This window comes from Lepisosteus platostomus, chromosome 8 (genome assembly GCF_059453375.1).
Source record: "Lepisosteus platostomus isolate fLepPlt1 chromosome 8, fLepPlt1.hap1, whole genome shotgun sequence".
Lineage (NCBI taxonomy): Eukaryota > Metazoa > Chordata > Actinopteri > Semionotiformes > Lepisosteidae > Lepisosteus > Lepisosteus platostomus.
The window spans coordinates 38,518,422-38,535,890 of NC_142618.1; the positions used below are offsets into that span (position 1 = coordinate 38,518,422).

At 37.0% G+C, this 17,469-nt stretch overlaps 1 protein-coding gene across 1 annotated transcript in view; it reads right to left on the reverse strand.

Annotated features, from left to right (window-relative positions):
- Positions 1-17,469, reverse strand: part of cubn (cubilin (intrinsic factor-cobalamin receptor)) — a 128,812-nt gene that overhangs the window by 47,305 nt on the left and 64,038 nt on the right. The window contains exons 33-44 of the mRNA XM_088643354.1: positions 16,796-16,912; positions 16,331-16,444; positions 14,990-15,118; positions 14,490-14,622; positions 12,150-12,355; positions 11,582-11,763; positions 7,763-7,955; positions 7,033-7,230; positions 6,651-6,797; positions 5,215-5,405; positions 2,666-2,849; positions 1,702-1,876 (exon numbers count right to left, since the gene is read on the reverse strand). Of these exons, the coding sequence (XP_088499480.1) occupies positions 1,702-1,876; positions 2,666-2,849; positions 5,215-5,405; positions 6,651-6,797; positions 7,033-7,230; positions 7,763-7,955; positions 11,582-11,763; positions 12,150-12,355; positions 14,490-14,622; positions 14,990-15,118; positions 16,331-16,444; positions 16,796-16,912 (1,969 nt within the window). The remainder of the gene's footprint in view (positions 1-1,701; positions 1,877-2,665; positions 2,850-5,214; positions 5,406-6,650; positions 6,798-7,032; positions 7,231-7,762; positions 7,956-11,581; positions 11,764-12,149; positions 12,356-14,489; positions 14,623-14,989; positions 15,119-16,330; positions 16,445-16,795; positions 16,913-17,469) is intronic.

Consider the following 17,469-nt stretch of genomic DNA (forward strand, 5'->3'; position numbering starts at 1 on the left):
GGTTTTACCTCTCACATATACATAAAACACTCCTTCACAATGTGATGCAAAACTAGTGAATGTGATAGCATTTTATGTGTATATGAGAGGTAAATTATGGCCCAATGTTGGCGGTCCGTCTAAGTGGCACAATGTGATTGGCTGAGAAAATCTATCAACAAGCTTTCTAATTTTCTGCTGTGTTCCAAGATGGAGGAAAGAAATCAACCTCAACCGCAACAAGCACTAAGCCAAGCCGTAGCTTTAATTAATAACATCTTAGTCACACCAGAAGCAATAGCTTCATTGTGATCGGCTACGACTCCCGCGATGAGTGTTCTCTCCGTCAGAGCAGCATACACAGGGCTGGCGCCAGGGGGAAAAATCTGTAGGGAGCGTCTCAAATTTCAGTTGAAATGGAGCTGTTGCAACTACCCAAGTAAAATCTCAATGCAACTGATTAGTGCTTCATGATAGAAGATAACGACGAGCAATCTTGTATTTAGCGATGAAGTACAGTTTCACGTTCAACAACACTCTCGCTATTATTATTGCCTGGAGCGACAAAACACAATACGCGTTCATTTCTGCAGCTACATCGACGGTAACAAGGTTCTGAATCATTTAGAAAAAATAGTTGTCAAACCAACAAAAAGCACAAACTTCTATAACTACAGTCCTAGTTATATAATGACTGTAAGTATAAGGATAAACTACTGCAAAGAATCGGTCAACCTGAGCAAACGAGATCGTAATAATGTTGACACCTAATAACGTAGACACTATGTAATATGTGTCGTTCCTGGATGGATAGCCCTCCTGCACATCAAGCAGTCCGATGTAGTAACTGTGAATTCGGGGTTACTGTAGTTATCTGACCATTGACAAAGTACAACTATTTTTTAGTTAAGTAAGCGAAAGTGTTCAAAAATCCTTTTGTCCAAAACTGAGGGGGCAGGACAGTTCAGGCTATCAAAATGCTAATGGGGCTTAATGTACTGTGGTGTCTTCTTCTGTCTGATGTAAGGAAGTACATGTGATTACACAATGTGAACAAGATCAGTATTCCTGGTCTGTTTAGATTTTATCCCATCTTTGGCACAACCTATATACAAGGATGTGAGTTTACATGGAACACTTTAACATCACTCAGGGATAGCCCACAAGTGCTGAAGAGAATTTGTGTGTAGTGATTGGCCAAGATATGCAAAAGCTACAGTGACCTGAATCTTCTTTTTACTTATCTGAAACTATTCCTTATCTGAAACTGCACTGTCACTTTAGATGAAGCTCTACCTTCACATAAGTCCTGTTACCACTCAGTGGCACAAAGTGAACCCTATACCATAGAAGCAGATATTCATAATTCTAACATTGCCTGTCCATGTGTCAAGACATTAAATCCCTCAGCATATAAAAAAATCTGCACTAGGAAATCATGAAAAATCACATTTAACAGAAAAAAATGCAAAAATAAATCTATTAAGTTAAACATTCATAACCCTTTTTTTCTTTTCAGACACAGTTTAATCCTTTTTGCCTAATCTTAGAAACCCATTTACTGTATATAAATTATATACAGCGTCAAACACATACAGTAGGTAAACTAAAATGTCACCACCCGTCTTTTTTATCATTACATTTGTTCATACAGTAGATGTACTGTATATTTATTTCTTTAATGAAACAATTGTTAACATTAACATCACAGGTCACTACTACCTTGCAGATGACTCAATGTAAAATTCATCTTCAAAGTCTAGCTGAATGACTTTCCCACTGGGGACAGTGATGACCCAAATGCAGTCCACGTTCTGGGGGTAGTTGCTGGGATAGTTGGGGGACATTACGTATCCAGGGGGATCTGAATCACTCAGTTCAATGCCTCCACCACATACTGTAGAAATAATAAAAATGTTTTATTTTTTATACAATTAATGAAGACTTAAGAAAACTGGTTTTAACTTCTAAGTTTAATAATAAAGACAGAGGGCAGCAATTAAAACACGCTTAAAACGAATTTTATTTCTGTATGGCCTGGTCTGTTATTTGATGGAGGTCCTTTATAATGCAAATATTCTGCCTTGGGATATCAGTATTGTTGGTGGGCTAGTGGGCAGTCAGCAGGCAGTCTGCTACAATGTTGTTAGCCTCACAGATGAACCATAACACTTACAGTATAGTATAAAACCTGGCCTTGGTAATGCAAAATTATGACAACAAGAAGAGGGATGAGGTTTCTCAACATGAATGATGTGATATCTGAAAAGGCCAATAGTAGCATGTTAAAATCAAGATTTAATCAAATAGAATGTTTTTTTTTAAATCTGCATGTTAGAACAAATTACTATTCTTAACCATACTCTCAATCCAGTTGGACTAATAAAAATTAAATAGAATAATAAGAGAACTAGCACAAATAATTTGTTTCTGAAAGTAGTGACTTTGAATGTGTAATGTCATGAAGTTGCAAAAATACAGCTCTAAAACTATAGCCAAAACCTTTTTATATACTGTAAATTCTTTAGTTCGCAAATATGTAATAAAGATAAGAATTGTACATACAGCACAATACACAGGATAAGTACATATGCAAGATTACATATCAATAGCTATTCATACAGTATGTTGTAAAAGATGTATGTTGTTTTAAAGGAGGGGAAACAGTAAGAGCTGGAGTGCTCACCCAGGCCCCTTGCCTCAAAGGTGAATTTGAATCCAAGTGCCTCACTGGAGCCATCAGAGACAAAATGGACAAAGAGAGTGTTGTCTGTTGTATGTAGGGAGGAGGGGGAGCTGGTCCCACAGTAATGTCCGTTCCCTCCACTGGGACCCAGGGGTGGAGATGAGCCATCAGGTCCATTCCTCAGCTACAGAAGCACAGAGCATATATTTTCATAACCATGTGTAAGTAATGGAAAAGCAAAACAAAAGCATGAGTTCTCAAACAGAAAGGCAAATTTCAAAAACAGAACAAAAGCTTGCAAAAACCTACACATTATTATACTGATCTCTGTTGATGGAGCCTGCTAGCAGAATCTGTGTGTTACTCTGTAACCGTATCTGCTGAATTCGCATACTGAACTCTGACTGTCACGCTTGCTTAAGCACAGATGCTCCCCCCCCCCCCCTGTACTGAACTTCCAAATGGTGAATGTTTACACTCAACTCCTGATGAGAAAGGAATGTTTAAGTGCTTTCTGAGTCCTGGAGTGTCTTGAGAAAGCTACCTCAAAGACAGGAGAGGAGGGTGTAGAGAAACATGTATATAAACTGTGTAGAGCCATATCCCCTTTGAACTAAGATATATACTATAACTATTATGGCCTTTATTGTAGTTCCATGTATGCATACAATAAAGCTTGGCTGGACGAACAAATAATTCAGGCTTGAATCTCTTGGCTTCTACACTGTCAACCATGCAAATGCACAAGTTAAACCAATACATTTGGGGTGAAATTGTAAATGGTATTTCCACTATGATAAAGTATATTCTCTTGTTTTATATATATATATATTTTGATACAGTATCATAGAGAATTATGAATACTGTACATATAACCAATGAAATAAAAACAAAAGCATTATTGAATACAGTAAATGATAAACATCATAATGTATCTTAAAAAAGCAATAGCATTGCATTGAACATAGTCATATTTATCATAATTGAATTCCTGAAAACATGTATCACATTTATTCACACCTATTAGTATTCAATGAAATAAAATCTAACAAAAAAAGGGTGGCATGGTGGTGCTGGGTCCCTGTACTCATGTGGATTCATGTGGGAGATGGCTGAATAAAAAAATAAATCTACAATCATATTAAGCTCTTTGGAACTTTAATAAAAGCTTTCAGAACCAGACAGATGCCTCAGAAGGTTTATTGTTCCCTTAGCCTTCTAAAGGAGCTAACATATTGAAGTAATTTAGTAGCAATATCAGTAGCATGAATCTACTTATAAGATAAGATCACTTTATTAGCCATATACAATTTCTTGCATTAGGAATTTGTCTTTTCGCAAACCCCAGCTTGCTCTCCTTGAGACACAGACACAGACAGGGAGAGAAGCTGGGGGTCAGAGCACAGGGTCAGCCATTTATACGGCTCCCCTGGAGCAGTTGGGTTAAAGGCCTTGCTCAGGGTCCCAACGGAGTAGAATTCCTCTGCCAGGACCGGCAACCTTCCAGCCACAGGTGCAGATCCTTATCCACAGAGCCACCGTACCACCCATTATGGTCAGATGAACCAAAAAGAAACTTTTTGTATATTCTCATCAGTGTTATGTTTGCCATAAAAAATGAAGCTCATATTGAGAAAATGCCCACTTTGATGTGAGAAGTCTGTTATATTTTGGGATGTTTTTAATCTATGGGTTCTGAAAGCCTTGTTAATATTACATTATAAATCTATGGCCTAACACCTGCTTACAGTATATACAGTATACACCTATACCACAAAGCTCAACCTTGGCCAAACATGGGCATTTCAGCCTGACAAAAGATTCAAAGCATACATCCAAATGAATAAAGATTGAGTTAACTACTCACAAAATACATGTATCTCAATCTACAGACCTCGAACCAATCAAACATTTATTCAAACTCAGGACAGCAATTCACAAACAGAAACGAATGTTTCTAAAGGACATAGAGAAATTCTGCCTGGAAGAATAGTCAAAAATCCCCCATAGAAGTGCCAGAACCTAATAGAGGAGGTGTCTTGTAAGAACAAATTCATACCAGACATGGATGTACTTAAAACTAACTATAGGGTTGTGAATAGATGTGAGCCTTGTGTTTTTCTGGAATTCCATTATTTACAAGAACTTTGACTATGCTCCATGCAATGCTATTAACATTACACTAATCCACATTTTAGAACTACTTTAATCAAGATGTATTATTCAATCTAAAAAAATACTGTTGTATTATAATTTTTGTTTCTATTTGAGCAGAGTGATATAACTATACAGTATGTTTACTGATATAACTCATCCCTCCTTACAGTTTATCACAGTGAATTTGCATTTGATTTTTATACTTTGCCTATGGTTTCACCATACTCATACCATGTACTCATTTTGATTAACTTGTATTTCTTACAATCTTTATTTTACCTTACGTTTTCAAGCTTTTTGTGCTTTTTCTGTGGTTTATGATTTTTTCACTACACTTAACTTACACAGTCTTGGGTCAAACTAAACCTCTCTCAAAGTTCTATATACTGTACCTCCAAGTAGTCTCCTGTGGTGCACTGTGTATTTAGCCCTTGTACATGGAACTGAGATTCAAATTCCAATGAAATAGTAAGCCCACTGGTGACCACAACATGCCAGGTGCAGTCAAGGTTGGGGGAATAGTTCTCTGGGTATCTTGGAGAGCTAATGACACCTCTATCTGCATGGAAAAGACCTCCACAGCCTGAAAGATAAACAGGATATATTCAAACCACAGTGTGGATAGAAACTCTTTGTATGATTCTGTTTAAGAGGATATTCCAGTATTATACTACACTTGAGTGTAATCTCTCTTAATTGTCCAGAAATTACCCAATCATTCAACCCACTGCATCTTCTTAAACAGAAATGTAATACCTATTGGACATCAACAGTAATTCTAATAAGTCAATTTATACAAGTATTTGCAGTTTAGCTTCTCTGGAGTTGAACATACAGATTTCAAAGGAATTGAGAGATTTACCCATTAACCCTGAAAACACAGTGTTCTGAAGACACCTTATAATATACAAAAATATAAAATAATTTAAATAAATATCAACACTGACCACTCCTGCTTTATTAGTATTTAGTTGATTACTATTGTTTTCATTCTTTTTTGGCATGGGAAGTTGGGACAGAGGATTTTTATATTTCTGCTAGGTTAAAATACTTTATGCAACATGCTGAAAGTGAAATTACTCAAGAAAACAGAAGTGTTACATAGAGTGGGCGTTAAAATTGACTCCCCTTGGACATCTACCACATTTTGCTGTTACAACCTCCAATTGCAACACATTTGAACAGAATCGTTCTGTATGATTAACAAAACATACTTAACATTTTGATGGGGCACATTCATTTATTTGAAAGATTTTTTTAATGGAAAATGCAAAAAACAGCCTGTACAAGTATTCATCCCACTGAGACCTTAAGCATTTTTATATGTTGCTCCCCTTTTGCAGAAATTACAGCTCTAAGTCTTTTGCGGTACAGTATGTTGTAACCAGCTTTTCACATCTTGTGGGGGTTTTTTTTGCCCACTCTTCCTTGCAAAATTGATCCAGCTCTTGCTGGCTGCTGGGGGAGCAGTGGTGTACAGCAATGTTCAGTTCCTGTCACAGATTTAAGTCTGGACATTTATGCCACTCATGGGTTGCCTTGGCTTTGAGTTTGGAGTCATTGTCCTTGTGAGACAGGAATCTACATCCTAGTTTCAGATCTTTTGCAGACTGTTCCAGGTTTTGCTGCAGGATATACCTATATTTTGCTCCATCCATTATGAGCTCTACTTTCACAAGACTCTGCTGCTTGAACATGTAATGACATGCTACTGGGTAGTACACTGGGGAAGAATAACATGTTTTTTATCTTTAAAAAGTCAAGAAAAGCCTAGTGTTATTTACAAAGATGAAGTAAGAGTGTTTAAAGGGGCATTTTGGAAACTCACCTTTGTGAAAGGATGCATTGAACCCTGCACCACTGTAGCTGCCATCAGAGGTAAAACGCAGGAACATAGTGTCTCCAGAGGAATGAACAGGTCCTGGCAATTCCCTGCCACAGATAGTGGCTAACAATGGGGAAAGATTTGTCTCACCTTCGAAGAAGCCAAATAGACAGAACTCGTTGTAAAAGGAGAGCATTTTGAGACAATAGATATTGTCCTACAGATGCAAATCTTTGCACAATTAGGAAAGTGGCTCATATATAACAGAAAATGACATCTGAAATTATCTTTTTTTCTTTTGAAAGAAATATTGAAACCATTAATTTTAAATATTCAAAATGAGTATGATAGACAACAAAGTCCCCTGGTGTAGTTCGGCCCTCACCATCTCTGATGACTAGGCTGTCATAGAAGCAGGTGATGTCAGCTTCAATGTCTACAGACAAGAGATTGAACTCCACAGTGGAACCAGGAGACCTAATGATCCAGGTGCACTCAATATTCTCCGGGTAGTTCTCAGGCCAGCCAGGTGAGAAGAGAAACATGGGTGATTCACTGGTCATCAGAGCACCCCCACAGGTCCCTGGCAGCACACACATTGCGACACACACATCACATATGGCGCAAGCATTACAGGAAATTTTATTGCATGTCAAAATGTCCATGGTTAGTGTAACAAGCTATTTTTTTACTTAATATTAATTTCAATTTACAAACAGGAAATCATTTTAATTTTCACACTAATAGTATTCTTTGAATATAACATTGATATTAATCATTAACAATGAGTGTTGGGCCAAAACAAAATAGCTTAAAAATAATCAAAATGGTTTTCAAGATTGTTTGAAAGTCTTTTGTCTGAAAGTTGATTTATCATGAACGACGATACTGGACGTATTTCTTTTGAAATTGAACACAGACTTGACTGTGAACTTCAAACTATGGCACACAAATGAGAAGATTTCAGTACTCCCAAACTTGTCCTCCATTGAGCATCTGTTCATGATGCAAAACCTAAGCTAGGTAACTACTTTAAAACCTTAACAGTGAGTATTCAGAGGACTCTGGGGAATTAAAGATTTATATAAACAGAATAACTAGTCAAGTGGACTGACCTGGAGCAATGGTGGGCAAAGGTCCTGAACTCTGAACAGCCTGCCACTCAATGAGAAAACCCCTCCCACTAACACTCTCGTCAGAATGGAACTCCACTGTCATAGTACTGCCAGAGCTGGTCACCAGGGGAGGGAGGGAAAGGCCACAGAATTTCCCCAGAGAGTAGGAATGGGCATTAGGGCCATCAAAGATCTGCAGAGATGAAGACTCTAGTGATTATCCTCAGACATTCAGCATGACAATCCACTACATCTATCTACAGAAACTGAGAACAAGCATTCATTTAGCTGATTTTCAGAAGCAGATATTGAAACCATTTAGGATTTTTTCTATTTTGAATAATCACACAACAATATAGTGTCCATGTGTCATGTATCCTTACGTCAGTGACATGGAACAATACTGACATTCCTTCAGAGACAATGAAAAGATAAGATTGATTACACATTTCGCTTACTCTACAGGGGAAAAAAACAAGAATCTACTATTTTATAGGGCATTAACAGATGTATCTTGTGATAAAGACTATGGATCCTGATTCTACCTGCCGTTCTAAACACTGCCAAAACATTCTAAAAACATCTCCAATAAATAAATGGGATTAACCTGAACTAACTTTCTGGTTTGCAGGCTGGTATCGCAATTTGTCAATCCAGAAGTTAATTCTCAAATCCACTGAAATGGATATAAAGAAAACTCAATACACTAACAGCTGCTTAATATAATTGAAAAATTAGGGCATGCTAGTTAAGTAGACCACAAAAATACAAAAATCTGATGTACTCCCATATTCCATAATAAAAATACAAATTAATAAATTAAATATATATATATTCGGGTGGAGTAGTGTTCTGTGTCTAAGGATCTGTGCCTGTGTCTGGAAGGTTGCTGGTTCAAATCCCGTGGCTGGCGGAGGAATCCTACTCCATTGGGTCCCTGAACAAGGCCCTTAACCCCAACCGTTCCAGGGGCGCTGTACAATGACTGACCCTGCGCTCTGACCCCAGGCTTATCTCTCCCTGTCTGTGTGTCTCATGGAGCGCAAGCTGGGGTATGCAAAAAGACAAAATTTCTAATGCAAGAAATTGTATAGGGCTAATAAAGTGATCTTATCTTACAGAAATGGGAGAGAAAACAAAAGGCCTGTATTTTTCTGTTTGAACATGGTACATCTGTGTGCAGTGAGAAGAATTAATAATAATCCAACAATGATTTGACTTTCTTGTAAAAACAATTCATTCTGCATCTGTACTATGAACTTCTCCTGAATATGTTGCAAGTTATTTCTTGATCAACAGTTAAATAACTTCTGAGACAACAGGATTTAGAAGGCCCAGGTGTCCCTAAAATGCATTTGAAACTCAATTTCTATTCAAATCAGTTGAACTGAAATGACCAGTTTTGATCTCCAGGTCTTCCCTATATCCAATAAAAGAAAATTACAAAACTATTTAGAGCCAGTAACTTCAGGATATGAGTAGGAGGATAACTGTTGCATTTGATCCAAAAAGAACAGTGACTCCTAAGCCATGTACAAATGGAAAAAAGAGAATACTGCCTACATAATAGGCTTTGGGAATTTAGCTGTTGATATTTAGCAGATTTTGGAGACTACTGCACTTACAGTATCAATGAAACCCATTTATTTGGTTTACACAGTCAAGATGATCTTTGTCTTTCCTTGCCTTCTGAAAGTTTTACATAGGTTAAAACCCCATTCTTCATTGAAATATACAGATGCAGCTACTCAGAATGCTCAGGGTGTTTTGTGGAGTGCCACAAAGAACATGCCATGTAACACCATAACGTAACAAACAATAACGTTTTATTTTCAATAAAACTGGGATAATTAAGACTCTTTCTCTGATAATAAAATGCAACAAGTAACATATACTTTATTAGTTCAGGTGGGTAGCTGCGTCAGCATGCGTAGGCTGCAAAGGAACAAGTAATAGGTTTATTCCATGCTGAAAAAAGAAGAAAGAAAACACAATGTTTTGGCCATGGAGCCTTCTTCAGGTGTGAGAGAGACAAGGCAGTAAGCAAAGGTAATGTAGCGGGAGAACAAAGGTTGGGAGGGAGGAGGTGAGAGGCGGGAGCAGGGGACAGAAAGAGAGGCCAATCAAGAGGTGTGAAGTCAGGATAGGTGTAGAGAGGTGTGAAATGAAACCTCCAATGAAGTTTATGGAGAAAATTTAAAAGAAGAGTAGTCTGTGATTAAGAGAAGGGGGAATGTGTGATCCTAGCTGCAGGATAAGTTTGGTTTCGGTAGTCTTTCTGATGTATGAGTTCGGAAAACCATCTTTGAGAACACAGACAGAGAGATTTTAAATCTTCACAGCCCTGACATGTTCTCTGAAGCGGTCTATCGTGGCTTAAGATTTGCAGACACATTTTATTTTACTATTGATGCAAATTCACAGAAAATACATAGCTCGAAAGAGGGGCTGATACTTTAAACATTCTTTAAAACATTTTTTAATCCTATTTAAAAATGATACAGTAAGCAACTGATTACTTTTTCCATTTTTGAAAATACTGTCACTGCTACAAAGTATTATGGCATGCTAGTTATAGCCTTTTTTAAAAAAATGCAATTGTTTGATAATGTTCGCTTTTTAAGGCTGAAATGGCAACTCTCATGGTTACAGTATGATATTGGAAACTGATTCAATTTTACTGTTCACACAAAAACTACCCCTTTTTCACTTCTCAAAGGGGGGAAGGTAGACAGGCCAATTCAAGGGAGATGTAAACACATTTTTGGTTTGGTTTCTTAATTTCAATAATCTTAAATATTTGTTATTTATTATCTTTTTTTTGCCACTTCATGGCATTAAACAACTGAAGATTGTTGATCTGATTTTTCTGGTAAAATTGGTTTATTCCTGCCATTGTCAGTATTCATATATCTGCTCATTTATGTTCATTCACATATTCTTGATATTATTTTCATATTTATATATACATGTATATGTATACATATTCTAATATATAAAATTAATAAAGATGTCAAAATACTATTTACATATTATTTATCATATTTTAGCAGAAGAGAAAGAGAACCATTATTTGTCAAAAGTACAACTGGTGTGTTGGCTTGTAATGAAAATTCTACCACTGAACTACTGTTTTATTTTCCATGACAATACTAATGACAGCAAAATGTAGTTAAACACAAGTACATAAAAACTTTTCCAAAATAACCACAACGAGGGACTGAGTTAAATAACCTGATGCAGTTTATAAAGAAAGTCTTATACACTATCACCATCAACTATATAAAATATATCTATATTCATAAATTAATATTGGTAATGATGTTGAGAAACTTTTTTATTTTCAGCTATCAAAATTTCTCTTTAGTTACATAATTCCATATTAAGTGGATTTAAAGAAGTAGGACAACAGACAAAATAAGCTAATGTTTTCATCAACATCTAATGCACTACAAGGGCCACCTTTTGATCTCCTTTGCTCAGTGAAGATTCTTTGGGCAGTTTACCACGACTTTCCGAAGTTATCTTGACATGCAATCTGAGTGGCTGCATAGGTAAAATTTTATTTTTGTGAGCTATAGGGATCATAGGAGTAAGGCAGAGCTGGTTAATAACTGATCATTCCAAGTTAGAGGGCATATAAAAACAAAAAACAAAAAACAATTGCCAATTCCAAATTTTTAAATTAACAGATTAAAAATATTGTGCTTTCTCAATGTTTTCCGACACAAAATGTGGTACAGATGACTTTACTGATAAATGCAGTTTTGCTGGTTTTACATTTATATTTTGACTCTTTAAAGGAGTTAAAGGACTTACATTCAAGTTGTCAAAGTAGCAATCGTAAAGGTCTTCAATGTCCATGTCTAAGAAATGAACTTGGATGAAAAAGCCAGCATCAACTGTGATTGTCCACCGGTAATGTGCATCAACAGGGTAATTCCTGGGCCAGAGGGGAGATGCAATCTGTCCTGAAACTCCTGAGATCTCATTCCCGTACACTAGAAAGTAAAATACCAGACATGAAGAGCAGCTCCAAGGTGCATACTCCTTTAAGAAACTTCAGTTCTACAGCCAACTGTAGTATTGATGTATGACTTCAAACTATTTAGGACACTGCATCTTACACTTATTCAGAAGAAAATATTTATTGTTACTTATTAGCATGAATGAGTGAAAGGGTATGTGATATTTTCATATACATCTGTGGATAAAAGGTACAGAGAGACACTGCTTATTTCTGCAACTGTGTAATTTCAGTCCTAGGAGCTTAGTTATCATAACCTGAGGGAAGTAATGTGTGACAATGCAGCTGGACAACTTGCAGGTAATTCTGAAATCGATTATTTCTCATTAGCATTAGAGGTTTCCTCAGTTGTTCACTTACAGTGTGCAAATGTAGCCCTGAAGCCAGCCCCAGGAACTGAGGAGTCAGAGACAAATTTCAACCAGAGAATATGTCCAATGACAGAAGTGTAGTTAGCAGGAAGGAGACCACCACAGAATCGCCCCACCAGCTGGCCAGTGGAATTTCCCTCTCTGATCTCCAGGTAGTCACTGCTACACCCGGAGCTCTGCTGGATGTCAAATGATCTGATGGCAAGAGGAAGAGAAACAAACTTGTTAACTTATTAATTATGTAGTAGTAGGTTTGTAGTGACTTTGCAGACCCTTTTCCTAGTACATTCCTTATTTACATCCTAACATTGCCCAAATTTACTATCTGTTCTGTTTTTGCCAAACAGAGAACACGACAAGTTCATTCAAGATAAAATATGTTTCATATAATCTGTGTAGCCAAGAACCACTACAGTTTAAAAAGCATATGAGAGAAAAAAGCAGTGAAGAAGACTAATTTTTAGGTAAAGGAAAAATGGTCACCAAAAATACTTCAGTCAACTTTGATGGAATTTCATGTTTTATGGGATGATTCACTCAGAAGTGCAGTACCAAAGTTTTTCTACTCAAAGGCATATTATAACTGAGAGGCTAACATAAATTGATCTTAATTGCCTCAAAAAGGGATCATTCTAAAAGAACTGAATATAAATGTACCAAAACCTGAAAGATGTTGACAAATTCAACCCATCAGCAATGGAACCAGAACCAACAACAAATGGCAAATAACAGGAGTCTCTGCAGTGCACTAAAAGTAGTGGGTGCCTGGTACAAGGTATTGGAGTAAGATATTTAAATCAATAAGTTACTACCAAACAAGTCCTTTTCCTCTATGTTTGCAATATTTCTTAAATTTAAAGTTATTAGTTGTTCTATATGATTTTTAAAATGTTCCAATGACAAGATCAAACAGGAAAGATTATTGCTTCTACAGCAATGGATTGATCACGTGTCAGAATTATATTGCAGTTTTTATGTGATCCCAGAAGACAAATGGTCTTTCTTATATCTGAATACACCTCTTGGTCAAAGCACCTCAAAGCACTTTTGAAAAGGTTAAATCAAAAAAGAGTGAAGTGAGTTTAGACAGAAAACATTCTCCATAAGCAAAGATGAAGGAAAATAGCATATTACTTAAGTCAAGGAATCCCGAAATTATGTTAATATCCTATAGATTAACTTTTAAAATATAAATAGATTTCAGCTGAAAAATATATATGCACAAACGAGTGTGACTGAACATCACGACAGCAGAATAGTATAAACAGTGACTCTTAAATCAAATTAAATAAGGCAAATTACTTGACTATATATGGAATATTTAGCGAGTTAAAGTGTTTTAATATGAAGCTGGGGGGAAGATTTACGTAATCGATACAGAAGATCAGAAAGTTGCTCATGATCAGAAAGATGCTCATTGCCAGCAATCATATCACCCTGTAACTGACAACTGGCAGCCCATTGAAGATAAGCAGTTGTGAGCCTGGTCAGTACCTGGATGGTAGACCTCCTGGGAAAAAAGGTTGCAGCTGGAAGAGGTGTTAGTGGGGCCAGCATGGGGTGCTCACCCTGAGGTCTGTGTGGGTCCTAATGCCCCAGTATTATTATTAGTATTATTATAAAAAGGTGCCGTCCTTCGGATGAGACGTAAAAACGAGTTCCTGACTCTCTGTGGTGATTAAAAATCCCAGGGTGTTTCTTGATAAGAGTGGGGGTGTAAGTGTTATTATCCTAGTGAGGGTCACAACCTGTAGCCTATCCCAGAAGTGAAGAGCACAAGATAATTCTGAGAACACACAAATTCTGTCCTCATGGAGGAAAGGCCACTCCATCACAGGGCCATGTAGGAAGGGAATATTAAATCAAAGTCAGTATCAGCCAATCAATCTTCTCAGCATGGCTAGGATGTGGGAGGACACCAAAGAACCTGGAAAATATGGGCATGACATACAAACTCCATGCAGGAAGAGGCCAGACTCATACCAAGGACACTGTTATAATTATTTTGTCACTATGCTGCTTGTCTTACTTCCTGTACAGTACATTGGAATTTATTGATGCTTATCATAAAGTGTTAGCACAAGGCGAAAAATAAAAAAATAACAAAGCATGAAGAAATGTAAAAGGGTTCAGACAACTGAAACATTTAGAATCGTGTAATGACATAGAGTAAGGAAAGTTCCTGAGCTGTAGGGTGGTCACCTAGTTTTCAGGCTATCCCTAGATGCTAAACGTCAATAACTCCCTACATTTTGGGCAGAATGGCTCATTAAAACCATTTGTTGTAACCAGTAATGGTTATTCCCAAAGTTTATGCATCCAGAATTACATGAAAGAGAGTTGCAGACGGTTTCCAGGAGAACTAGTGATGCTCCAGACACATTCCACATTGGGTGGATAGGCTTCAGGATAGTTGGGGCTGTTGAAGGCTCCTGTTTCCATGTGTAGATGCCCCCCACAAGCTAAAATCAAAAGGAAATTGCAGTAAGAAGAAGTTCAGGGCACAGGAATTCTGAAAAAAGATTGATCTAGACTAGTTGGACAAAACAATTGTGCATAACATATTCTGGAGTAATTACAATCAAATTAATGAATACATTTTTTCTTGATATTTTTTGTTTATGCAAACCCCACCTCTTCTAATACTCCACTTTCAAGTAAAAAAGTGGAAATATAAGTCCTCGATATGCAGACAAAAACTATGAAATATAAGAAGTTGAGAGAGGTGATCTTCCCTTAAAGTATCCACAGGTATTTTCCAAAGAAGCAGTAACAGGACAGCAGACAATTCAAGACAAAGACTATTAATACCAAACTCTGGGCATTTACCAGAGGTGGAAGATGCATACACAGCTCTGAAGCCCTTCTCAGAATCTTGTCCATCTGTGACAAAGTTCACAACTAGGGCATTGCTGAAAGATGTCACAGGGTGAGGGAGATCTGCTCCACAGTAGCGTCCTAGGAACAAAGATATTCACAGAGAAGCAGTTTTAAATGATAAAAGTTGGAGTATGCCTGTCTTATTCCATTATGATGTCTCTTTTAATTTCATTTTTAATGTGTACTAGTGGCATCTCTGGAAATTTCCAGGAATATGTTTACAGCTTTTTCTTATGTTAATAAATGAATACAGGGATACAGATAAACAAAGCCTGTCAATTAATACCTTATATGTCCACACCCCTTCCTTAACTTAAAACTAGCTGTCCCATCACATCATCATCCAGGTGGATGCTGCACAATGGTGGTGGTGGAGGGGAGTTCCCATTACCTGTAAAGCGCTTTGAGTGGAGTGTCCAGAAAAGTGCAATATAAGTGTAAGCAATTATTATTATTATTTTTTCAAGTGCTAGCTAATCTGATAATATAATCAACCTTAAACTGACCAGGCAACATAATCTTCCCTTAAGAGCAGTACACTCTACCACCTGCTATTGTCAGTGAATGATGTATCACTACAGTAAAATCTCGAGATCTGCAAATTTAACATTGGCAAATGTGTTTATTTGCAACTTGGTATGGCTGACAGGGTTTAAACAGAAGAAGAGCAGAGTGGGAAGAAGCATAGGTGAAGGTTTTTAACTACAGTTTTCAAGTTAGTTAGTGCGTAACAGACTAGGATTGTGAGATCTAGCTAGTGAATTAGCATCTCCATGCCATCTACCCAAGTACCCACTACTCAGCATCTTATTTTAATATTGGTATGAACTGTACTTGTTCCAAGCTGGCAGGAAGGGGAATGACAGCTTTTTTAAAGAAGATGACTTCACAGGCTCTTTGACAGTTTAATTTCATGTTTCATTTCAATGTGTTATGATAAACAGAAGTAGAGAGAGAAAGTGCAAGCTAGACGAAGAGGGGGGTCATGTTTATTTTAGCCGATTATGATAATCTGTGATTACGTTTGTTTATTTGATTTGATTAATGTTAAACTAAAAGCCAATCCATTAGTACTGATATAACTGTATGTCTTTTAATCATACATTCTATATACTGTAGTAAAGTACATGAGGGTATAGGGAAGGGCTTGGTTAAATCAACACTGTATAATACAGTACATATTAATGTGAACATGCATGATACAGTACATACTAGGGTCAGAAAGTGTGAAATATTAAATAAATATTTCTTACAAGTACACTGAGCTCCACGTCTCTCACCAACACTTACCCATTGAAGGGGCTGCATAGTTATCCCCATCCAGAACCTCAACCACATCAGTGGAGCAGTTGTTATTTTTATTTTCCAGATTAAAGTCAGTAAAAGACAGGGTGACATGGTTGACTGTGTGAATATATAAACAAATCTCCGTGTTAACTGTTAACATTTCACAATTACCATTGTTAAAGTGCTGCACATAACTACCAGAATGTAAACTTCTACATTTTAAAGAACAAAGGGTTTCCTTAAAGTGTAACAGCTAACAATAATTTATCACTAATTTCTCTATATTTTAGAAACTAGATTGGATTAAACTACCCTTCATGAGAAGACAGGGAACAGAATGTAATTATTCCGGACCTGATTAAACTCTTGTACTGTATGTCCTAGATCACACATACTCATTAAAATTATACGTGAGCACCAGAGGCCTTTCTAACTGTTAAGTCTCAGGAACAGTTTTCATGTACTTACATGGCTCTTGCGCTTTAATGATCCAGCTACAGTTCTGATTAGCCGGGTAACTTGCAGGGTACCGTGGTGAGGCAATGGCTCCTCCAAGGTCATCGCTCTGGATGATAGCTCCACAAGCTGAAATACAGACCACAGTCTCAAAGAATCCCAGCCAGCACTTTGCCTAGTGAGGTGATCAGGAGCAACGAGACAAAGTGCATCAAAGTAAATGAGGTGAGACTCTGGAAGACATTGAAAGTGGTTATTTCACTCTGACAAGAAAAAATAGATAAACAATGTTTTAGCTGTTTCGTCTACTTCAAGTGTCTAACCTCTCTTTTTTCTATTCACACACAGCAGCAACTCCAAATTCATACCTCCATTTATAGTTTCTGTCAGTTTTTTCACGTCACATCCTTCCAATACAAGTTCATATAGGACTGTGTCACTTTGGTTGAACAGAAACTGGGTTTCTTTTTACAGTCCTGCCTTAATGCGTCTCTGGGGAGACTGTAACTTTAAGGTTCTAACAATTTTCCCACAGCATGCATGTTCCAGGACTAAACACCCAGTTTCCAACTAACAAGTTATATATTGAGACCCTGATTTAGCTTCATTCTGAACTTGATTTATTTTGATAGTATCCCTGAATAAGCCTGTATAATAATAACAATAACAATAACAATAACAATAAC